The 23,524-nt window shown below is 45.2% G+C and overlaps 2 protein-coding genes across 3 annotated transcripts in view; both read right to left on the reverse strand.

The window, feature by feature from the left end:
• Positions 1–63: 63 nt before the first annotated feature.
• TEKT2 (tektin 2) lies at positions 64–6,172 on the reverse strand. 2 transcript variants are annotated; one of them, XM_056508927.1, is made up of 10 exons: positions 6,057–6,172; positions 4,932–5,099; positions 4,457–4,582; positions 3,619–3,824; positions 2,996–3,139; positions 2,390–2,504; positions 1,942–2,049; positions 1,424–1,567; positions 1,167–1,246; positions 64–514 (listed from the first exon to the last, which is right to left on the reverse strand). In XM_056508927.1, exons 2-10 carry the CDS (start codon positions 5,085–5,087, stop codon positions 313–315), a joined length of 1,281 nt encoding a protein of 426 aa, XP_056364902.1. In that variant the 5' UTR covers positions 5,088–5,099; positions 6,057–6,172; the 3' UTR covers positions 64–312. The 2 variants fall into 2 exon arrangements, with proteins under 2 accessions (XP_056364902.1, XP_056364901.1); XM_056508926.1 differs by having other exon boundaries at positions 4,932–5,102; positions 6,057–6,169.
• Positions 6,173–7,168: 996 nt separating this feature from the next.
• The window catches only part of AGO3 (argonaute RISC catalytic component 3), a 32,787-nt gene continuing 16,431 nt past the window's right edge, over positions 7,169–23,524 (reverse strand). The window contains exons 12-19 of the mRNA XM_056508920.1: positions 23,229–23,413; positions 22,796–22,955; positions 22,068–22,158; positions 21,064–21,258; positions 20,614–20,748; positions 19,943–20,044; positions 18,686–18,885; positions 7,169–17,817 (exon numbers count right to left, since the gene is read on the reverse strand). Of these exons, the coding sequence (XP_056364895.1) occupies positions 17,709–17,817; positions 18,686–18,885; positions 19,943–20,044; positions 20,614–20,748; positions 21,064–21,258; positions 22,068–22,158; positions 22,796–22,955; positions 23,229–23,413 (1,177 nt within the window). The 3' untranslated portion in view covers positions 7,169–17,708. The remainder of the gene's footprint in view (positions 17,818–18,685; positions 18,886–19,942; positions 20,045–20,613; positions 20,749–21,063; positions 21,259–22,067; positions 22,159–22,795; positions 22,956–23,228; positions 23,414–23,524) is intronic.

Genomic DNA, 23,524 nt, shown 5'->3' on the forward strand with positions numbered 1-23,524 from the left:
GAGCGGCGCCGCCTCCGCGCACACTGCCCCCTGGCGGCCCGGAGGACCGAGGTGCCCACACCACACCCGCCGCTTCCCTTAATCCCTCCTGGAATCCAGCTGGATTTAATCACCGTGGATGACAACTGGGGACAGGCCCTTTATTGTTTATAAATCTCCTTGGAGCGCGAGGAGATCCAAGGGCCAGACAGTTATAAAACAAACTAGGAGAAGAATTCCATTCTCCCCAAACACAAGACAGATGTCCCTTTTCCTCGCTACGGAACTGAATCACCAGGAGTTTTCTCCCGCGCTTGCACAATTCCCGGCGTGCTAAGCCAGCTCCAGCTGACTGTTCCTCGGCAGGTTCCTGGTGCGGTTGACAGCGTCAACCTCTGGATCAAACTTCTCCACAGGGATCACGAGTTTTTTCCGGGTGTCCATGCACTTGTTGTCTAGCTGCAGAGAATTGGTTTTGTAGCCAATATCGGTCTGAATGCGGTGAAGTTGTCGGTAAAGAGCATCCAAGGCATCCCTGGGAATGAGCAGAAGGGACAGGAGGTGGGATCAAATGCTGCACTGCTTCCCAGGAACAGGCTCCCCGGGAATGGTCACAGCCCTAACCCTGCCAGAGCTCAAGGAACATTTGGAAAATGCTCTCAAGCGCAGAGTGGGATCGTTGGGGTGTCCTGTGCAGGGCCAGGAGTTGGTTTCAATGATTCTTGTCTGTCTATCCCAACTCAGGATATCCCATGATTTTAAACTGGACAGGAAACACCCAACTTCCCACTTTCTGGCAGTGTTTAGCCCTGTACAAAGAGCAAATTCATCAGATACTCATTGTTTGGGGCAGTGAATAGTAAGCCCGCACACTGCTCTGGGAGGGCAGCAAGAGATGGGAGCTGCCAGCCCACAACAGCACTTCCTTGTCACTCTCTTTTTTGTCCCTTTTGGAAGAGCCAGAGCCTGGATGAATTCAGAGTCAAGCAGGGGCTGTGGGAGCCCCATTCCCCTCCAGCACAGACCCCTTGTGCCTGCACCCCACACCCACCAAACCCAAACACTGCTGCCCCTCATGAGCCCGAGTACCACATGCACCAAAAGGCTGGAGGTGTGCCCTGAGCAGGGACACCCAGAGCCACATCCCCTGAGGGCAGTGCTGAGCACTGCTGCTCCTGGACACTCACTGTAACTGTGTCCGCTTCTGCTGGAGCGCACGGATGGTCCCCTCCAGCTGCTGGACCTCGTCTGTCAGTCCGTACTGAGCCTGCAGGGAGGAGAGGACAGCACTTAACAGGGCTTTGACAAAGGCCACAGTTCCCTCATTTCCCTCTCCCCCAGCTCTGACATTATTTCCTTGCTTTGCTATGTCACTGTAGGATTGCTCAGCTGCTCAAAAGCTCATCCAGTTTTTCAGAGCCCCCTGCAGGGACAGCTGAGGTACCTGGTCCCGGCACAGCTCAACGTGGGGCCGGTAGGTGCGTGTCTCCAGGCGCGTGTGAGCCACTTTCAGATCCAGTGTTCTCTTCCGGATCTCCTCCTCCAGCTGCCGGATATCCTCCTCCACTTCAGCAATTTCTTCCAAGGTCTAAGGATAGACGTGTGGCATGAGGGACAGCCCAGGATACACACTGGGAAACTGGCCCCATGTCTCTGGGAATTTTGCTGTGCTGGATTTTACTCAAGGGCTTCTGAGGACTGAATCCTCTGTTTCCACATGGACCAGGATGGTGCTGCTGAGACAAGGGGTGAAATAAAAAGGCCGAAATTTGGCAGTGCTGCCAAGCAGTGCCAGAAAAGCACTTGTGAGAAGTAGGATACTGCTGGCATCATATGTGTGCCACTGAACAGCAAACTTGTGGAAACTACACTCAGGCCAAATCGCTTTCTATGCAACAAACAGCCTTTGGGATTCCATTGCCAGCCAGGGTTGTAGTTGATGACCCAAGAAACAACACTTACGTTCTGCTCCTGCCATCTCAGCTCATTAAGGGCTGCTTCCATGTCCCTTATCCTCTTCCTCAGTGCAAACTCTGTAGCTATACGCTGAGCATCCAGCTCATTGTTTGTCTGAGGAGAGAACAGTTCCAGTCACACATGGCTGCAAGGTGTCTGTGTCCCCCCATGCTGTGCCTGGAAGGTTGAGACAAACCCAGAAGCAAAACCAGTTGGGTTTGGCTGCTGCCACATGCGTGCAGGTCACACTCCCCCAGTAGCCAAAAGGCAGGGATTGATGGCCAGGCACGTGTCCTTCAGCTTGCTGAGACTGCTGCAAGCTCTGCAGCATAACCAAGCTCCTACTTAAACCAGGAGGGCATCTGCTCCCAGACAGATCCAAAGATGTGCCTGCCACTCTCCCACACCAGATCCAGAATGGCACCACATATTCCAGGCCAAGGGAGCAGTTTACCTGGGCAATGGTAAGTGTGATTGCTCCTCGGAGATCCACTGAGGCTTTCAATGTTGCTTCACCAAGCTCCTTGTTGCGCTGGCTGATCTGTTCCCACTCACTAAGTGCAGTTGTTCTGTGAACAAATCAGTTACAAAAATAAATTGTTTGCAAGACATTTTAAAGGAACCACCTGCTGCAGGCCAGGATGGCAGCACAAAATGATTCTGGAAAGCTGGAGGTCACATCTTGCCTGATCTCCTCAGAGACTGAACCCCACCAGCCCCAACATCTGCTCCACCCAGGGACACATCCAAACCATGGAAGGGAATGCCAGGCAAGTGAAAATGCACAGCAGGTCCCCCTGAATTGTGCCAGAGGTGACAACACACTGCTGAGAGTCACCTACAACCAAACAGGAGGGATGCAGGGCACCTGGCCCCCACTGGGTTTGTGGTGACAATTTAGCTACCTCCCAAAAGTCTGTGGCTTCCCCATGCCACAGCCAACTTCTGTTCTGAGCTATCTCCAAACCTGTACCCATCAAACCTGGACACAGCATGGAAGGAAAAAGCATCCTGGGGCTCAAGGCAGATTTGGCCACACAAGGACAGATTCTTTCCTTACCCGTATGGGACCCGTGTTGGGTTGACCTTGAAGGAGATGTTGCCAGAGGTGGGATTGAAGGACATGCACTGCCGATCGAGTTCCAACGCTTCCACCTTGTGCCGGTGGTCCAAGCTCAGCTGCTGACGAGCTTCTTTTAAGAGGCTGTGGAAAGCCAGGCTGGAGTCAGCAGGGAGCAGGCCCAGGGCAAGGGCAGCTCACAATTCCCAAAGCCTTCATCACCATGTCAGTCATCTTTGTGAAATGAGTGATGAGCTCCCACCCTCCCAGCACTGCCTGCCTGGCTGCCCCAGGCTCTGCACTGGTATTGCCCTAGAGAATGGAGCTGTGAAGGATTCCCACAGAGTATCAGGGCCTGGGAGCTTTAATATAATTTTAATGGCCATTGATTCCTAAACCAAGGCAGGTGGCACAAGAGATCTGGGACAAAATTTCCAAAGGGTGCTTGTGAAGTCTCCCTTGACACACCCTTCCCTGCCAAACCCAAGACCTTGAAAATCATCCAGGGTTCCTGTGTGGTTCCCTGCCTGCCTGCCCATCTCAGCGTGGCATTAGAGACACATTAAGTATCTGGGGCCAAGCAAGAAGAGCAGAGTCATCAGCCAAAAGCTGTCACTCCTCACCAAAGCTGTTTGAAGGCATCATCCACTCGCTGCTGCAGCTCTTTTTTGGTTTTCTCAATCACCTTCACCTCTTTGAGTAGCTCCTCTTCCACAGGATCCCTCACCACATCGATGTCACGACGGCTCTCACGGAACGTCAGGCACTCAATGGCAACATCCAAACACAAGTTCTTTGCCTGGATGGCATTTTCTGCTGCTTCCTTTATCTGGAAGAAACAATCAACAAGGTGTGGGGAGGATCTTTTAGGGATGGGAGAGAGAAAGGAAGGGGAACCCACCCATACCATCATTAAGAGGGACTCACACTGTCTTTGCAGTTCTAAAATCTTTTATCAAGTTTGGAATAAAATTTGCCAGAGCAAAACACCTTAGTCCTCTACACCTGCCATTTGCATTGAGAATCAAACTTTTCTGGGGGTTAACTCCAGAAGCAACAGCAGCCTCTGGGTTTAGAACTCACAGCATCAGAGATCTCCCACTCTATTTCTCCACTTAAACCCCAAAATTTTTGAAGGATAGTGTTACCATATTTCTTACTATCCTTCAGAGCTCTATAAAAAGTCCAAACAACAGAAATCCAAACATAAGCATGCAATATACAGCTGAATGATGTGGCTTGGTTCAGCCAAGAACACAGTGGTTTGTCTTACAGGAAGTCATTCCATCAAGTATAGATCTCAGTATAAAATATACATATATATATATATGAATATATCTAGTGAGAAGCCCCCCATGAACTCCAGTTGGGCTTGCCCATTGCACAAGACAAGCCTCAATTATTTCACATCCCATGTTCAGAGTTTAAGTTCATTTCCAGCCATCTGCCTTCCCAACATACTTTGGTTAAGGCATCAATTTCCAAATCTATCTCTGTGAGGAGTCTGGCCAGGGTCTCTCTCCATCTGTCCACGGTGGTGATACGATCTTTGAGCTGTGTTCGGCTGTTGTGCTCATCCCATCTTGCCTGGAATTAGAGAGAAATGCCATTACTCTTTTTAAAATTGTAGTTGTGAATCTTGTTGAAGCCTTTCCCCATTTTCAGGACTGACTGAGCTTCTCACAGGAATACAACATTTTGCCATTTGGAATCACAGTCATTTACACAAATGAAGAGCACAGAGAACAACATGAGTGGCAATGAACGTGAGAAACACACACAGGGATTTTGTGACAGTACAGACTGCAGGTGGGTTTACAGTGAGTAAATGTCCATATTTAGCATGTTCTATACAGGTACAGCCCTTTATCCCCTCATCCATACACCCAAATCTAGACACTGTCCCCAGCTCCTCAGCCCACTGTCCTGAGCTCACGTGGTTGCCGGTTTCATTGCGGAGAGCTCGTCCTTCCTGCCGGATATGATGGGAATTGTAACGCTGCTGCTCGGCGTCGGCCGAGATGAGGATGGAGTTGTTCTGCCAGTCCGGCAAGGTGAAGCGCTGGCCTGGCTTTACACTCAGGGAGGCCATCTCGCTGAACAGCTGCTGAAAGGGAGCAGAAGATTTATGTATTTATTCATGGGTATACACCCGACATGGAGCTGCAGCCAGAAACTATAGAGCTCTTCAGAAGAAAAGCAAAAGCTTGGCACCTGGCCTAATGCAGACACATGTCCCTAAAATAGGGGAGCACCAGGGCAGGTGATGGGAGTCATCTTCTGCACTGGGCCAGAGGGAAAAACCTGTGCACCTGTCCCGCCTGCCCCTCCCTAGGATGGAACTGTTTGCAGGGACAAGGAGCTGCTCACAGCACCAGCTTCCATATGGTATTTACTGAGATTGGGTAAAAACAGCTGAGGATGTGACTGATTCTGTTGTGCTACCGCTGAAGGCTCAGCCCAGGGCTGTAACCTCAGGGGACGCCAAGGCTTTGAAGAACAGCAGAGTTTTTAGGCTTCACATTTTTACCCAGCATAAGCGGCAGAAACTGCAGACCTCACTCCAGAATGTCCGAGGAGCTCCTGAGGTGCCCAAACCCACGGTCAGGGGCAGGTCTTGGACAGAATCCCTTAGAATATCCCGTGTGTGTGCCTCAGCAGGCACAGGGCCGGAGCTCCTTGAGCATAGCCACAGATACTAAGGGCTGACAGGGATGTGCAGCCCAGAATTCCTGAAGGGAAGGAAGCCCGGAGGGAGGGCACAAAGCGCCGCGGGGCACAGGGGTCCAACAACAGATGGAGGGGAAAGGGAAAAAGGGGGAAAGGGCTCAGCCGCCAGCTCAGAAGGGGTGTATATATATATATATATACACACCCGGGCGGGTATGAGGGCACTCAGCTCCTCCGGACCTACCAGGCACCGTCCCCCCTCAGGGCCGGGCCAGGCCGGGGCCGCTTTCCCCTCACAGCCCCCGGCCGATCCCCTCTCTCCCCTCACCGTTCCCGGCCGATTTCCCGCCTGCCCCCTCCCCGTTCCCAGCCGACTCCACTCTCCCCTCACCTTCTCCGGTCGATCCCCTCGCTGCTCTCACCGTTCCCGGCCGATCCCCGCTCCCCCTCACCGTTCCCCGCTCTCGCGCGGGGCCGTTGCCGGGCGGCCCTGGCGGGTGCTGCGGTGGATAAATCGGCCGTGCCTTTTGGGCGGGTATCGGTGACAGGGACACCGCAAAAAGCAGCAAGCAGCGCCCAAATCAGCGACAAGTAATAATGTTTTTTAAAATCCCACGAAATGACCCATAAAGCAGGAAGGAGCCCGGAGTTTCCATTTATACAGCAGCCATCCTGCCCCAGGACGGCTGTGGGCACTTCAACAAGCTCCTCTTGCCTTTTTTTTTTTTTTTTTTCCCCGTTTAGTTAAACGGCATTAAAATACAAAAACAGACCAAAATAAATGGTCTTCTGTCCTTGGATGTGCCTGATGCCTCCTCCCTCTACACCCTCCCACCTAGACCACTGCCATCTGCTCCTTGCTTTGGGAATAAATCAAAATGATAAAAAGTATAAATAAAGTCTCACACTTGTGCATTTCAAAAAAAAAATTTATTTTTCAAATGAATACAGTTCGTTTACAATACACTCAAGTTGATGGTATCTATAGCCAGCAGAGATCGATGACTGCTGTGTCCTATACACAGTCGTACAGAGGTTACAGATGCCTACGAGAGGGAAGGAACAGTGAAAGAAGTCGACATTTTACTGTGCTGGAAGGAAAGCAACTCTTGCAACAGGTAGAAAATTTTGGCAAGAACAATTTGTCCGGAAAGGGAGAAAGGGCAGAGGACACGGCTTCTGCTTAGCAAGTACACCTCAAACACCAACACGTTCCCTCCCACCCCGCACGGCTGCAGCCCACGGTACAAAGAGGCACACATGGTCAAGATGGTTAAGTAAAAATAAAGGCTTTTACCAGTTTGTTTGCCATCCATCTACAATCTATTTGTGCAACGTCTCAAGTCACAGCTCTGTTTGACTCTTGAAACATTTCCCTTTTGCTTTGAAAGCCCCCAGGACCTTCACGGTGGGAACACATTCACGCTCCTGCCGAAGCAATGGGACACCAAAACAGGGGAGCAGTTACAAGCATATGAGAAAGAGCAGACACATGGGAGGGAATCAATCCAGACTGGTTTATTAGAATTTTATTCAGAAAAGGAATCCCAAACAGCATGACACTTTCTTTTTCTGAACAATTTAAACACATGGTATTAAATAGGCAAAATTTCTGTGTGACATTGCTTCCAGCAGTCTCCAAAGCTAACACAGCTCACTGGCCAGTGGTGTTTATGGCACACACAATGGCACCTGAGCCACCTTCTTCTGAAAATCCTTTCATCTTGGCTCATAAATGCTACCAATTAGTGTGAAAGCTGTGAAGTAAAACTGACAATGTCCTTATCCATGATCACACACCTCCAGCCAGGTGAACAGCCCAGTTTTTCCCCACCAAGCACCATTTATCCACCATGAGGCTACCTGGGGAGCTGAATTGCTTGTACCAAGGGAAGAGATAAGAACAACAGGCAGGAGGGTCCATTATCCTGTGAGCCTGAAGTGTCACTGTTCCCCTGGAACACTGATGTGTACACCAGAGCCTGTAAAACCAACATTTCTGACCCAAAACTCGCTCTGCCCGCCTTACTGCTGTGCTGCAGCTCACTTTTCACACCTGCCTGCAAACAGACACCGAACACAACGAGCTAGAAGCAGGTATTTCTACAGGAAACCAACATGTAGTTGTCTCAAGGTGAGATTCAACACTGAAAACTGCAAAAATGAGATTTCAATGAAAAAGAGAAATCAAGTTCAGAAAAAAGTAAACACTACAGCCACAGGAGAGAAGTGATGCACAAAAGCAAGTACCCAGAAGAAGCCATTCTGCACTGCAAAGTTGCCAGAAGCCAAACTCCACCTCTGGCATTCTTCCTCTCACCAAATTTTGTTGGTGTTCAATTTCCTTACTACTTTAGGAGTAATACCCAAGTTTTCATTCTGCTGGCACACCATCAGGTTCCAAAAGTTCTTTAAATTCAGCATTGCTCCAGTGGGCATCACTTTGCTATTACATCTGAGTGGACAATACCTATCAAGACATGTATTTTCTATCAAAGAAACTGGTTTTGAAGATATTTAAGAGATTTGCAAGTGTAAGCAAAATGAAACTTTGTTAGTAACTATTTTAAAAGCTAACTTTTGCACAGCTGTACTGAAATGGTTGTGAATCTATGATTCATGGGCAAAAGCATGGCCCTAAACTCAACATACAGCCATATTTTTGTGTTGCTAGATAGTGTTATAGCATTAATTCTCCAACTGCCAAATGCATTTGAAAGACCTGTGTAATTCTCAGCAACGAAAAAAAACCCTTTCATTTAAATAAACTTTCCCTCTGAGCATCTGTTTTACAAAAAAATGGGTTAGTTTAAAGAAAGCAAGATGGCAAACAAGTAACTGACCCCAAGGGGCTTCAGCCTTGGGCAGAGCTGCAATGGGATGGGAAGGAAGAGCTCTGGCTCCCAGCAGGGATGGGCTCCAAAATCTGCATTTACTGGAAGATGCAAACGTGCAAGAAGTGTATCATGAGGTTACCACTTGCACAACATGGGGCACCCTCAGATCACCCAGTACTCACTCTCAAAAGGCAATGTCAATCATCACAAACATTTTCTAGATGAAAAATGAGGCAGAATCATTTCCCCCAGGTCAGAAAGGGAACCTGCTTCAGAGCCAGCTGGTTCCAGAGCTCCTGGCTGGACAACTTGCCAAAACAACTTGTCTCAAAATAGCTTAAAATAGAACCTCTTGGAAAAACTCTTCCATTTTGGTCTGAAAATCCATTATTTTTAGCAGCTTAAAGCCCAAACTGGCATCAAAGCACACAGGTGCCAACTTCTGCACAATGCAGTGTCTACAACAGGGACCTGTGTCAGAGGATGGGGGGTTGTTCCTCTTTCCACACCCAAGTGACCACAAGATTCTGTTCCCAGACATCACCACCCCCACTGCTGGAAAACTGCTTTTTGAACTGATCTGTGACATTTCCTCACCTCCACGTTCCCATTGAGCCAGAGCTTTGCACTGCTCCCTGACATTCACTGGACAATGTTCCCCATGTCCCTGCAACCTCCAGATGGGTGGAGAGGGGAGAGGCAATGGAGTGTATGAAAAGCTGCAGGAGCACAGTAAAGAGCGAGGACATCACTGGACAGGCAACAGTCAAATAAAGGCAGAATTAATGATTCTCATTAGATAAACATAACAAGGTTAAATTTTATTTTTAAAAATTGCAAGTCTACCAGGAAGTAGGTTTATTTGATGACATTACTCTTCAGAAATCACTTATTTTAAAAGCTTCTCTTCTCTGGGTAGTTCTAATTCACAAATAATTCAGGGCTCACTTTGATTAAGTAATTCAACACAAAACCAACTCTGACCAAGGACTTTGAGCTTTAAAAACAGTTCAAGAAAAATACTAACCATCCTACTAATGCAAATACAGTTTTTTCCAGCTCTGTTCCTGGTCAAAAAAAGGCACATACTTGCTCTCAGTGAGTTCAAGTCCAACATAAACAGTTCAGGATACTCAAGGTCATGTCTGATGTCCCTATCAATGTCCCTGAAAGGTGTGAACTGATCACAGCTCACTTGACACCCACCCACTTCCTACCCAGTCCTTTTGTTTCTACAGACTTTTGTCACCATCCCACCCCCACCCTCACATCCAGAGCTGATCTGTGCTTCACACAGCCACAGCATCCTCAACATGGCTCATTCCATACAGGCAGTGGAGGAAGAGAGACCCTGCTCAGGGAATGGGGAGGTAGGTAAGAGCTGAGTAAGAGCAGAGCAACTGCAGTGCTGCAGCAAAATGACCTCGACACCTCCCTCCTGCTGCTCCTGGCACAGCTCCAGGCAACCAAGAGTCTCTCAGGGCATCTCAGAAGAGCCACATATTGCTCACAAAATCTCTTGGGTCAGTACTGTCTGAACCAGCAGATCCACTGGAAGCTGCATTTGTTTCACCCAAGTAAGGGATCCAAAGTTTGGATAAAACCAGTTTGATTTCAGGGGGCAGCAGTCATAGGCACTGCCACCTGCTCACAGCCTGGAGAACAGGCACCCCTAAAAATATGCAGGAACATGCTTTTTCCCCTCATATATTAGTTTTTGAATTAGCAGTCACAGAATAACAGAGTAGTCTAGGTTGGAAGGGATCTTTTAAAGCTCATCCAGACAAGCCCCCCCTGCTGTGACCTGGGACCTCTAGACCAGGTTGCTCCAAGCCCCATCCAACCTGACACCTTGGATATTTTCAGGGATGGGGCAGCCACAGCTTCCCTGGGCAACCTGTGCCAGTGTTTCATCACACACATTGTAAAAACCTTCTTAAATCTTGTTTGAACCCACCTCCCTCAGTTTAAAACCATCACCACATATCCTGTGGCAACAGACCCTCCTAAAAGTTCACCCCCATCATTCTTACAGGCCTTTTCAAGTACTGAAAGGTACTGAAGGAAAACATCAGCTGGCAAGTTTTGCTCTTTTTATTTGCTATGGGAGGCAAAGGAGTCTCGGCTGCTTTTTCATTAGCAATATTCTGTTTTGATATTCCCACTTGATAATTTTTAAAGGAGTTTGAATAACTCCTACTGCACTCTGTTACTTTGAGTCTGCCCTTTCTGCCTCTTTCACCTTTTTTCTTTCCCTTGTAGCTTTCCCAACAGCCACAGGATCTCAATCTCAGTCCCACAGGTTCTCCATCTCCTTGAGAAGGTCCTCCCTGTCCACCTGCAGCTGCTCCTTGTCATGTTTTGGTTTGCTGTTTGTGTTGTTTTTTTTTTTAAAGTATTTTAACAATGTCTATTTTCAGTGGTTTGTTAGCTCTTATTTAATTTGGATACTTTAAACCATCATGCACCCTCCAATGACTGCAACAGAAACATTTCTATTGGAATTAAACCTCTTATGTGGCAGCTCATGGACACCAAGGCAAGAGATTTGTGTCCAACAGAAAACTGCTTCATCAGGTGCAAGGTCATTCCTTTTGATAGAAAGAGGCAGCAACTTCCTTCTATGTCTCAACAGGTTCAGTATGAGCTAAATGTAGAGGGAAACAAAGCAGCTGGTTTACAGGCAAGGGAGGAGATAGAGTATTGCTGCAAACAAGCTGATGGTGCAAGATTTTTGGCCCTTTTTAGTCTAAAAGATAGAAACAGCTACTACTAAAAGGGTCAGGAGACACAGTTTTGGCTCAGAATTTAGACTAAAAAATGCTTTCTAAACCCCAGCCTAGTAACATTGAGAAATTGGAAATATAAAATAATTGAACATCATGGCAAGCTTAAATACCAACACAGTGGCATTGGGCACTGTAGTAAGACAAGAAAGTTGGTACAAGCTACAAGAGACATTGGATCATGTCTCGAACTTGAATCAGAAGAAATTACAGAGCAAAGAGAGTCAACTTGTGCCTGAGGAGCTGCAGCATCCCCCCAATAACAAGGTGTGGGCAACTCAGCAAGAGCACTGCCCAGTGCTGGGACTCTGAACCCCACATATTCCCTTGACCATGTCCAGAAGCTCTGCTTACTCCTAAAGTAAGTCTGGACATGAACATATTCCTGCAAAGAGACCACTTGGAATTATTCAGCAAGTTCTGCAGTTAAACTTCTGATATTCAAAAATATCCTGACATCAAGTTATTTCACATCTTGAATGCCCAACACTATAAACAGTAATAAAATGCACAAAATCATTTTAGTTGTAGAGAAACAAGGTACCAATGAAGCACTTGTCTATGGCGAGCGGGTTAATTGTCTCCTCTCAAACACGACTGGTTAAGCCAACTTTCTTTGGAGAAGAAAACCAAAACATTCAGAAACTTCTCCTGCCTAAAAATAAGTGTTAAAAGCAACACACAGAGCAGACACACAGACCTATGAGCTGCACACAGACCACCAATAAATATACAGAAACACCACAACAAAGGACAAGGCTCCATAAAAAAAAAGTCCCATAACTGCTACTCAGACTGATACCAAAGGAAAAGGAAGTGTTTTTTGCAGGCATGTGCAAGCACATTACAGTGTCATCAAAGCACAACTTTGCTATTATTATTACTTTATGCAGCATTACAAGGTTACTGAGGTGCAGTGTTTAATAGTCTAGTCTACAGCTTTTCCTGACTGCAGGAACGCTCACCAAACCCACCATGGACCCAGCCCCAGCACAGCATTGCTCAGCCACCAAGCTGCTCCTATCCAGAGAATCCAGCTCCCAGCTGGCAATCTAAAGATCCACTGATCTGTCCCAAACACACATGAGCCATGTGAAGACCATCTCCCAGGTCATCTTTAAGGCATCCTTCTAAATACACCCTTCAGTTTGTCTCCATCTTTGGGAATGTGATTCCCCTAAGACAAGACATCCTTGGGGAGCTATGGATTCCTCTCAGCACCAGTCATGTCCCCATGGCTTCTCCCACACCCCAAACCACCAGCCCCCTCAATATGAAGAGGTAAATCACATTGATAAAACCCAACCTAACCCCAGCCTACCAGCTGAATTTGGTGATCGCTCCTCAATGCCTCTCCCTCCAAAGGAAACACCTTCCTGGTTATTCTTGGTCCTGACTCAGAGAAGCTGAAGCTTGACAGTACCTAAAAGATACCATCAAACACTTGGCATTTTCAATAATTTATCTTAAATTTGCAGCCACGTACAACTGGAAAATAAAAATCTACAGCACCATCTTCTAAAAAGGCACTTTCTGAGGACTGTCTTGCTTAAAAAAAATAGAAGTCATTCCAAGTTTTAAACAGTGGAACTGCTTTGTTTGAAAAGGACCCTAGGGTAACAACCCGTGTCAGGTGAGGGGGTACCTCAGACAGGATATGAAAGGCCAGGGCATGTGGGATGGAAAGTGGATGGAGTCTCCCCAACACCCTCATTCAATGCTTTGATATTTTCCCTCGCATGCCTCTCCCTTAGAATTCCTTCCTCTCCATATGCACCTTTGTCTACTCAGAGGACAACAATTTGGGTTTTAGTGTCATGGAGATCAGGATTTTAAAGATTCTGCTTGGGAGGTAAGATGTAGGATCCTGTATTCATCTTGCTCATACTTCAGCTACAGAAAGTACAAAATCTTCTACCAGCAGAAAGCGTCAACGAGCTCAAGCTCTAACCATGGTATTTTACATAAACAAGGAGTGAATTGGCTAAGTCAAGTTTGATTTCAACACGTGCCAAACCAAAAATGATATTCCAAACACTCAGCATCAACCTAAAGTACCATCTTTGGGTAGAAAAGACAGACAGAAATCTTTCCCTTTGACACCTCTATGGATTTTTTCACTAGATCAAATCAACCTGCCAGTAGCAGCCATGAAACTCCACAGCACTGAAAGGGACAGAGCATCTGCCCAGCCTGACCAGAGACCACGATGGCCATTTAGAAACAAACACCTTTGAAAAATGAATTTACAGGCCCAACATACTTAATCTGAGCTTTTGACTCCTTGGTTATAAAAGTGCTTTGAGTAAAGTTCTAAACCCTCAGTTCACAAAACAGGGAAAATACCAAAAGTGGACAAGATATGAAGAAAGTGTAAGAAAAGGGAAAAAATAAAAAAAAAAAACCCAAAAAGGCCTCAAACTCGAGCTTGGAATTTCACCAGAGTGAACTTTAAGACTAATAGAAAACCAGTATTTGTAGCTGGAATTTTTACAGCAGACTACATGGTATCTCATGTTGAGCATTTTATAGGACAAGTATTTGTACATGAAGAAGCGAAAATCATTTAGGACCAAGAGCATCTTGAAATAATTTGACTGACAACTTCCAGAAACCCATTTTACTCCTGAAAACCATTTCTGTGGCCAAACTCCCAAAAGAACACCGGAATGAATCCTATAAAAATAACTTTTGGACACGTGTAACCAGATGACACATGGAACAGTGACACAGCGATCCTGAGTCAAATGGCCACGGCTCAAGTCCCTAGAAAGGGAAAAAGGTGACTTACAGTGGAGTCACTCCTGCTGTTGGCAAATGTCATGAGTTTAACGCCTCAACCACAAACATTCTATGATTCTCTCCAGCTCTGGATCTAGCAGTGGCCAGGTGGGAGGTTTGGGCAGGGCTGGCTGGGTGAGGAGGGGCTCGGCGATACCCTGGGCTTGCCCCCACCACGGGAGCGTTTAGTGGCACTTGTTCAGTACAAGTGAGGTCTCGGTGCAGTGTCTGAGGAGACAGGAACTGCTTTTCTCCACAGGCAGAAACCCAAGGCCAGTGTCTGCAAAGCAAGAAGAGCCATCAGCCTGTGCCCACATCCCTCTTTGGAATATCCACAGCCAGCTCCCGGCCGGAGAGGGGGATCTGCTGTGCCACTCAAGATTTCCTCAAACAGCACATAAAATTTGAGATTTTTTTTTTTTTTCTTTTTCAAGGAGAGCAGGTACAAAAATAAAAGAAATCCATATACTCTGAAAATATACTGGAAACTGCCACCACAGATGAGGTACCATTTATCCCGACCCCCCACCCCCAAACTGCAAACATCAAAATATATATGTTTTTAAACAAAAGAAGAATATCTGGCTATTTAATCTCAGTTAAAATGACAGCACCCTTTGTTACACTTGATATTTCACACTGTTAATTCTCTTTTGAAAAAAAACCAAGATATCTAACTAACCTTGATTCCTTGCTTTTCTCCTCATTCCTTAGTGCAGTAATTGTCCATCTCCATTTAAATAAATATAGCAGCTACAGCATCATAAATGTGTGGCCCTCACAACGTCAGTAACTTGATATCGTAATACAAAGAAGTATCGGCACTTGACGTAGATATTTGCAAAACCAAGAAGAGAGATTAAAACTTCCAAATACTCTTCACATGAAAACCAGGTACAATGTTACCTTGACAACTGAAGTCACTTTGCCAATGAAGTTTCTTTAGTTTTTGGTGAAAGTAGTGAGCAAAAAAGCTTCTCAAATCCGAGCCACCGAGCGTGGGCGGGATGAGAAGCGGCTTTGAAAGGAGAGTTAGAAAGCTTTGTAAAAAGGAATTTTCAGCTAAATGCCAGAAGTCCACAAGAACTCTTTGTAAAATAGTTTTTTTTTTAAAAAAAAAGTTCTCTGTTCCAAAAGAAATTTCTGTATAAAGCTTAAGCTGAACCTTTTACAAACAGCACTGCTACTGAGAGAGCTTTAGGAGAAAAGTGTCAGGTCACAGACTGGGAAAACATCTGAGAGACTCACTGAGAAAAAACCTTGCTCAAAGGACTTGGTCACAGCCCCCTCCTTGCACCAGGTGTGTCCAAAGGCACTCACAGGGATCTGAGCTGGGACCCTCTGGCTCTGGGGGTCCCCAACTCCTTGGGGACTGCTGAGCCCCCCCAGCCACCCCCACCTCCCCTACGAGCACCCCCAGCCATGCCCACCCCCACCACTGTTTCCAGTGCAATTTTAGCTTTGCCAAGTTAGTCTTCTACATGATTTTCCTCGATTTTGAGAGATAAAATAGGTATCTACACCAGCTGTTAGTAAAGCTCTTGCAGACAGTGTTGTGAACAGCACTACGGACATTTCCATACAATATACAAACGCACAAAATACAGTACTTGGTTTTTCTGGCAGAAAAAAGGGGGTTCATGCCTGGTGAAGCAAAATGGGCTCAGATTTTAGGCTCAAAATACAGTATATTGGCAAACAGCGGATTTGGTGAGAACGAGGAGAAGCTACTTAGACCAACCAGGTTTTCATGTGAGAGCAGGTGGAGGTCGGGAGGGCTGGGATCACAGCAATGCCCATACAAACAGCTGCAGTAAATATACTATGAACCAGTGCAAATAAAAACAGTCAAAAATGCAGTTCACGAGTTTACAAAGTGCAAAACTCCCCAGTCCCCTCGTTGAATAAACGCTCGTCTCTGACATCTTAAACATTGGTTTTAAAGTGGAATGAAAGAGTCCCATTGGTTTGTTTCACATTTCGGTGATTTAACATGTTAGAACTATCCCAGCCCTCTTTATTTGCAAAGTGAAATGAAGTTACCAATAACTTAATTTTAAAAGGAAAGTCACTATCAAAGAGGAAAAAAGCCTAAAAACTTTTATTAATTCCAGAGATTTTACTGATGTCAAATAGGTTTAATTAAGCATGTAAAAACTGAGATCTTAATACAAAACCCTTTCCATTTAATTCAAATATGCTCCACATTTCAAAGCCAAAAATAAGGCCAATTCCTTTGTTAAATCAAAAGACTGCAGCAACAAGTAAAGCTTGCAGAAGTCTAGAAGTATTTTTTGTCTATTTTTTTGATTTAAAAAAGGAAAATTCAAGATTCCTTCTGACTATAAAACTTTCCTTTCAAAATTAAGGCTTTTACTTTGTCCTTTTAAAATCCTGGAGGTGTCCATTCTCCCACAGTCTGTGGTACAGACACTGCTTCAGTACAGCTCAATGGACACAGTTTTTCTTTAGAATGCTTATTGCACTAAAAGATAGCAAAACAAGTTGTCAGTTTCTTTTTTTAAAAATAAACATGATTACATTTCTAAAAAATAAAAGTTGATGTTGACCATATGTTCTGTAATAATTAAATTAAAGCATTATTATTACTCTAATAAATATAAAAGAAACAAAAGGAAGCTAAACTTCAAACACACATACATATGAATCACATTAAGGTGTGAGAGGCAGCAAGTAAAGTAGCAGGTTTCTTTTTTTTCCAAAAAGACCTTAGCTCTAAAGTTTCAGTTCTGGTGGTTACTGTATGTCATCCCAGAAATCCTGGGACATTGGATCTCACGTGAAGCTTCAACAGATTTGACTTGCCAGATAGGAAAAAATTGAAACTTTTGGACTAGGTAAAACAGCAGCTTTAGTAAATTCCCCCAGGGAGCAAGAAGAGTTGGGTCACTACTGCCTGCACATGAACCACGAGCTTCTTGGATTGCTTTTGAAAGGGAACTCTTGGAGCTGAGAACTCCAAAGCTGTGAGAAAAGACACAAAGGCAGCCATTGGCTAAATTAGGTTCAAATTATTGGACTAGTGTGCAAAACATCTTCCCCCCCCTTCACTGTTTCCTAGCTAGTGCTGTACATTCCAATGCACTTGGATATGTTCACATTCGAATGCTCGATGGCAACACTGAGAGAAAGATTCCTCAATGCACGGGGATTAAAATCTTATTTTCTTTTTTGCACACTTCCCTTCTCCAAACAATCACTGTGATTGTTCCTAAAAGGTGGTTTGTTTTTTAAATTACACAATAGATTTTAGTTTATTATTACTATTTTTTTTTTTGCAACAATAGTTGTGCTGCCGAGCAACTTGAGGTAAAGGCAGAAGAGGGTTAAACTACGAGAAATAATAATTAAAAAAAAAAAAATGATGGCGGTACTTCCCACGGGAGCCCGCCCCAAAAAAGCAGTTGGCTGGTTTCATATTGCATAATAGTGCTGTGTTCCTGGATGAAGTAAACAATCTTCCTCATGTCAATTTAAGGGTGAGCCTCTCGCCCCTGCACAGCGTCAGCTCCAGCACGATGGGAGGCACAGCCCCTAAACCAACCCCCTGGAAACATACATTGTATGTGGCTTAAGTTCTGAGTTCTCCTCTCGGTGAGTGTCTCCCGGGTCATTGACTTAAGCGAAGTACATCGTGCGTAAGGTGTCTTGGTGAATCTGTACAGCCTTCGCCAGGGCCTGCGGGTCTCGCCCGTTGCTCTGTCCTGACACGTGGCTCCCTTCAGCACTGCAGGGAACGAGGGAGAGACAGGCAGGGCTGTAAATTGTATTAATTTGGATCAAAAAGCTGCTTTTGTATCTCTTTGGTAGAATCACTGAGGTTGGAAATGACCTCTACAATCGAGTCCAACCTGTGACCGATCCCAACCTCATCACCAAGCCCAGAGCTCTGAGTGCCATGTCCAGCTGTTCTTGAACACATGCAAGGATGGGGACTCCAAACCTCCCTGGGCAGCCCCTTCCAATGCCTGACCACCCTTTCCATGGAGAAATTCCTCCTGACGTCCTGACACTCTCCTGGCACAGCATAAGGCTGTTTCCCCTTGACTTGTCCATTGTTCCCTGGAAGCCCATCCAGCTCTGGCTGCACCCTCCTGCCAGGGAGTTGTAGAGACTGAGAAGATCCCATCTGAGCCTCCTTTTCTCCAGGCTGAGCTCTCCCCAGCTGCTACCCATAGGGCTAACTCTCCAGACCCTTCACCAACACAGAGACAGAACTGGATACTGAGAAATATCAATTCTTGTATTCACCCAACCTTGAGGCTTTTCACAAATCTCTTCACCATGGCTGCTGTGCTTGTTCATCTAAAAATAAGCCTTTTATAAATACATTGATGGCTTGAAGGTTATAAAATATTTTTGACATACACAGGTAAGTGGAACCACTTAACATTTGCTTCATTCATGACTATTCTGATCCTAAAGCAAGAAAATGAAATCCGTGGCTTGATTCCCTCAGACCACGTCAAAGTCATACAAAATACTTCTGTAACGGAATTATTTTAATCTGAGTGTTACTCAGCAGGAACCACCTGTAGTCAGGTGGCTTTAGGCCTGGCAGTTGAGACCAGTGAGGACTAAACCCTGTGATTTACCTGTCGTGTTCCTTGTCCACGAGGTGGTAGCGTGCTCTGAATGCCACCAGGTGAGCGTAGTAGGCGGGCGCGGGGATGGAGACGGAGCGGGTGCAGCGCACGTACGTGTGGCACAGCTGGTACGTCAGCAGCTGCAGCTCGTCTGCTGTGAAGCAGTTGTCATCCCACAGCACGTGGTAGTGGGAGGGACGGCTGGTTCCCTGCAGAGATGGGGATGGAGGGTCACTTCTCATGGTTTCCATAAACGAGGCAGGTTTTGATGTTCAGAAAGTGTAACTATCTAGTGTTAACTCCTACGTAGCAGCAGCCAAATGAGTTTGGTTTTATGTCAGGCCTAAATGTATTTAAAGATTAATAAACCTAGCATATACATTATTATATTGCTGTTAATGTTCTTGCTTGGATAAAACCCCTGCTATATAACCCTCAGTGATCAACATCTGCTCCCAACATGACTAAACCACAATTACAGTATCTTTTACCTACCTCCAATTAAACTGTTTCTCACAGAGAAACATCCCAGAGAAATAACCAGTGCTTTTACATCCTTCCACTTTCTGAGCACCCTACCTGCAAGTATGAACACTAGAAACTCAAGTTAAATCTTACAGTGCACCTGAACTGGGTAAATAGTTGTGCTTTAGCCAAGCTACTAGTCTCTCTTTTTAAAACATTATATCTGAAGTATCAATTTAGTTGAGGTTCTTTATGCCTTGCCATATTAAACACAATGAGCTGCAACTACACCCAGCATTTCTGCTTCAACTTCCATAACAATTTTTTTCCAAGGTGTGAAAAAACAGCTTGCTCAGACACAGTGTAAAGTTTGACAAGAAACCCATTGAAATGATTCAAAACTGGAAAAGAAGTCATGCCCAGCCAACCTAAACAAAACTGATGACAGTGTGGCCAGACTCACACCATAAAAATTTAAAGAGTAAGTTTTTTTTTTTACATTTTAAGCAATAACCTGATGCAAGTTGAAATATTCTTTCAGAAATAATGTCACAAAATACAGTGACCTCTTTTAAAACAAACTTTAAAAAGCACTACTTACCATCAGTGCAAATTTAAAGGTACAACAGAGACCACCTCTTAAGCAAATAATTTTTTAAGTCCCACAATAATGTTTTATTACAGATAAAACCAAGCTAAAATAACATTTCCCTGCTAAATAGCTATTTGTAAACAGGTGTCACAAAAAGGAGAAAAACAACATGCTCTAAATTCACATTTACTTACACAAAGCAACCATACCTGTATTCCAGCATGGCTACAGAGGTAAAAATCAAACTCGTAGGGGTGTGTAATGTCTGTGTCTACAGTTGTCCCAGCTGGAATATTGCCACTTCGCCCAACCTAGAGAAGAGGTTTGGTAAGTGCAGCCTCAGCTGTTTATACAGCCCAACTGTAATGAAAAATACAAGTTTCTATTCACCACTGGCAAGGCTTCGGCACAAGAAGTGCCTCAGAACTGTTTGGAATGTGCCACTACATCAGCCTTGGAGGTCTGACAAGGACACTGGATGGCCCTCCAGCACCTTACACAACACTGCACCTCCAGCACATCTGAACTTTCTGGCTCAGACTGAAGAGCTGCACAGACATTTCTATTTAGAATTGTCAGCCTCAGTTTGGGTTGACTAAGTCAGAAAAGAGGTTCCACCATTTTGTACTTTCTTCTATTACAACTCTGGAGATTGCTCCTGAGTCGTCACATGGAATTTAGCTCCAATGTGATGTTGTGGGGGTTTTAAATGTACTTAAGGTCAATGATTTTTCAATTTGGAACCCCATTTTATCAAATCAACACTTCCCTGCATGCACATTCAACCAGATGGACAGGAGTCCAAGCTAATATTTTCTTCAGCAGTCTAAAAGCTCGACATGAAGCTTTCCCCAAAGGTTCCTCAGAGAGCAGTGATTACCCTTTCTGTTCTGTCAGCACAGAACAGCCGTGTATGATGTCGCTTCTGCACCACAATGTAGGTTATTCCAGGCTGGTAATCCTTCTCCAAACTGATGCAGGCTTCTCTAATGGCCAGCAGCTCATAATACAAAACCTACAAGCACAAGAACAGAGGTATTTAGGTTTTCTTTCCACTGTATTCTACACACAACACATACTAACTCGGTGTAGTTAACAGCAGGTACAACTTTGGCACACAATTGGTTATCTCGGAAAGCAGAGATACGTGATTTCCCAAATTTGAAGACAGGAAAACAGCTGCAACTCTTCTTACCCAAAAAGATGAAGAAATTCTCTCCTTAAAAGCCTCAATTACTTGTGTAAATGTAGCAACTCAAACAGTACAAAACAAGACCTACAGCTACCACGGAGTAACAGAACCTTTCAAGAAACCCTCAGCTGAACCAACCTGTCGGAACTGTCCCTCAGAGACCCCGTCCCTGTAGAAGATGATCCGGGTGGGCTTGAACCGTGTTGATTTGTAGAACTGGATGAGCAGCTCCCTGACCATGGAGGCCAGGTCCTGGATGATCTCCTGCCGGGGCCGCTGGACCCTCACCGTGGCACAGTACCGGCTGGGGTGAGCATCCATGCTGCCTACAACCTGCAGGGAGAGTGCAGCAGGGAAGGCTTCAAGCTCAAATCTATACCAAAACAATTAAAAATAAAAAAAGCCAAGAGCGGCAAGTACAAGACGATTGTGCTAAACAACAACCAGAGTAACACTTTCAACAGGAACTTGTACTTGGTAGAGGTTTAACACCTTTTGCCCCCAAGCATCCTGAAATGCACCTGCAGAATTCGGCTTCTCACTAAGACATATTTTTATAATCCAGACAGACATTTTTCTGTGACATTTTCTCCTGTTTTACACTGAGAAAAACTTCAGCTTCTCTTAGTTACTTTAAGCACAGGTGCAGTTTCTGTAACTGCAATCAATGACAACTAAAATACCAAGGGGAAGAAGTAGCAGAGTACTGACCCAGCCTCCAATCACCACCTTGAGTTGCTGACTGCTCCAAAACAAAAGGCAAGAAATATCAAAATAATTTCTGACAAACCAGGCAGAAATTACACTTTTAATTACACTTTTCTCCTTTAAAAAGACAAAAATTGTTACTAGCTAATGCCACCAAGCCGTGTTATTTCCTTGAGAATGATTCTGCAGAAATATATTATTTAACAATGCTGTTTTACCTTGATTTAAAAATTAAAGAGCTAAGGAACCACTCTGAAGCATCAGGCAGTTTTTTTCTTTTAAATACATGGTTTTTAATATCATTGGGAATGCGTACAAAGAACTGGCATAAGCCCTGAAAGATATTTGATACAGACATAGTCCATGAGTTGCATTAACTATTCTAACATTTACCCAGGATGAAAAAAACACCATGTAAATTTAATAAAACTTACAGCAGCAATGGAAGGCTTCTTTCCATCTCCAGCTGGAGGGTGAGTGACATCAGCTCCCAAAAAGATCACTGGCTGCTGGAACACAGAAGGTCTTCAAAAAGAAAAAAGTGCTAAGTCACACTGGTAGCTGAAGAGCTGCCACAAGGTCATCGCTCACCGTGGGGGTTATTTGTGTCCCAGCCTTATCAGGTACCAGGGCCAAGGCTCAACAATGGGATCTTTGTGCACAAGAGGTGAACTTGGAACCCTCTCCAGCAGAGTCTAAAACTGCAGCAAACACACTGCCAGAACTGGGGCATGATTCTAGTGGGGAGCAGCCCCAGGGCTTCAGCAGAGTGGCACACCTGGGGGCCCATGTGAGTGAGGGGTCCCCCAGGCTCCCACTGAGCTATAGCACCAGCATACACATTATACTGTTCTCCAGGACTTAAGCAGCAGGATGGTCTTACACTGCCTTTAAAATATTCTTCCTCACACAACTGTTCCTCATTTCAACCTTGATACTGATCAAACATTTGACAAGAACCTTGGCTGAAGACCTAAATGCACAGGCCAACCACCACTCTGAGCCTGTGCTGGAAGGAATTTAATTCTACTTCAAATACCATGTACTATCATCAGAACACTATTTGAACTTAAAGCTTGGCCACATTTAAATTTTGGGTGCTAAGTAGCAAATGTAACCACGTCAGTTAAAAGAAAACCCAATGCAATCTCCAGAGTCTTACCTTTGATGAGGTACAAGGATGTTGTTGATTCCTCCTAGTTTAACGTTAATCTTCAGGCACAGATTTGAGAGGGTCTGTGGAGATGTTTTAATGACGTTCTTGACCTGAACACACTGTGTGGCCATTCCCAACAATGTATCTCCCACACGCTTCACCTCCGCTGGGAAGCAAATACAAGGAGACAGCCTGAGTCCACCTGAGGTTATTGCTGCATTTCCATCTTAGATAAGTCACAATAATTTCAGTGTACATACTCTGCATTAAATTCTAACTTATCTACATACTCAGACCTGCTTCCAATTTATCTTTAGACACAAAACAGTCATTTCTAATACCTAAAGGAAGGTTCTGAGTAATTTTTAACATATGCAGGGCAGCAGATTTCTCCAAATGATACCTGACCAAACAGGTAAAGACAGAGGTGTGCCCTTACCATACACAGGTGTCTTCCCTGGCAGGATGACAATGATGAGCTGCAGCCCTGAATAGGTGTTCTTGAGGTGTCGGAACATGGGCTCCACGCTGTCTGCACCCTGGGCATACTTGCAGAAGCAGGGCTGGCCCTGGATGGGCATCCCGGCGTCCTTGGAGATCTTGCGCAGCTGGTCTGTGAAACCCCTGAAGATGAGAAGATTTTTGGATTTTTGCAGTAGCAACAGTATCCAGCCAAAGCACAAAGGGACAGAATCATCAGGGAGATGATTCCAAATAGCTTTCAAAGCAGCATTT

Source organism: Oenanthe melanoleuca, chromosome 23 (assembly GCF_029582105.1).
Source record: "Oenanthe melanoleuca isolate GR-GAL-2019-014 chromosome 23, OMel1.0, whole genome shotgun sequence".
In the NCBI taxonomy this organism is placed as follows: Eukaryota; Metazoa; Chordata; class Aves; order Passeriformes; family Muscicapidae; genus Oenanthe; species Oenanthe melanoleuca.

Coding starts and splice junctions, on each gene's coding strand:
- TEKT2 (XM_056508927.1), bottom strand. CDS start 5,087: ATGGCCTCCCTGAGTGTAAAGCCAGGCCAGCGCTTCACCTTGCCGGAC. Junction 4,583..4,931: donor GCAATGAAACCGGCAACCAC/GTGAGCTCAGGA, acceptor CTCTAATTCCAG/GCAAGATGGGATGAGCACAA. Junction 1,568..1,941: donor TGAGATGGCAGGAGCAGAAC/GTAAGTGTTGTT, acceptor GTCTATCCTTAG/ACCTTGGAAGAAATTGCTGA.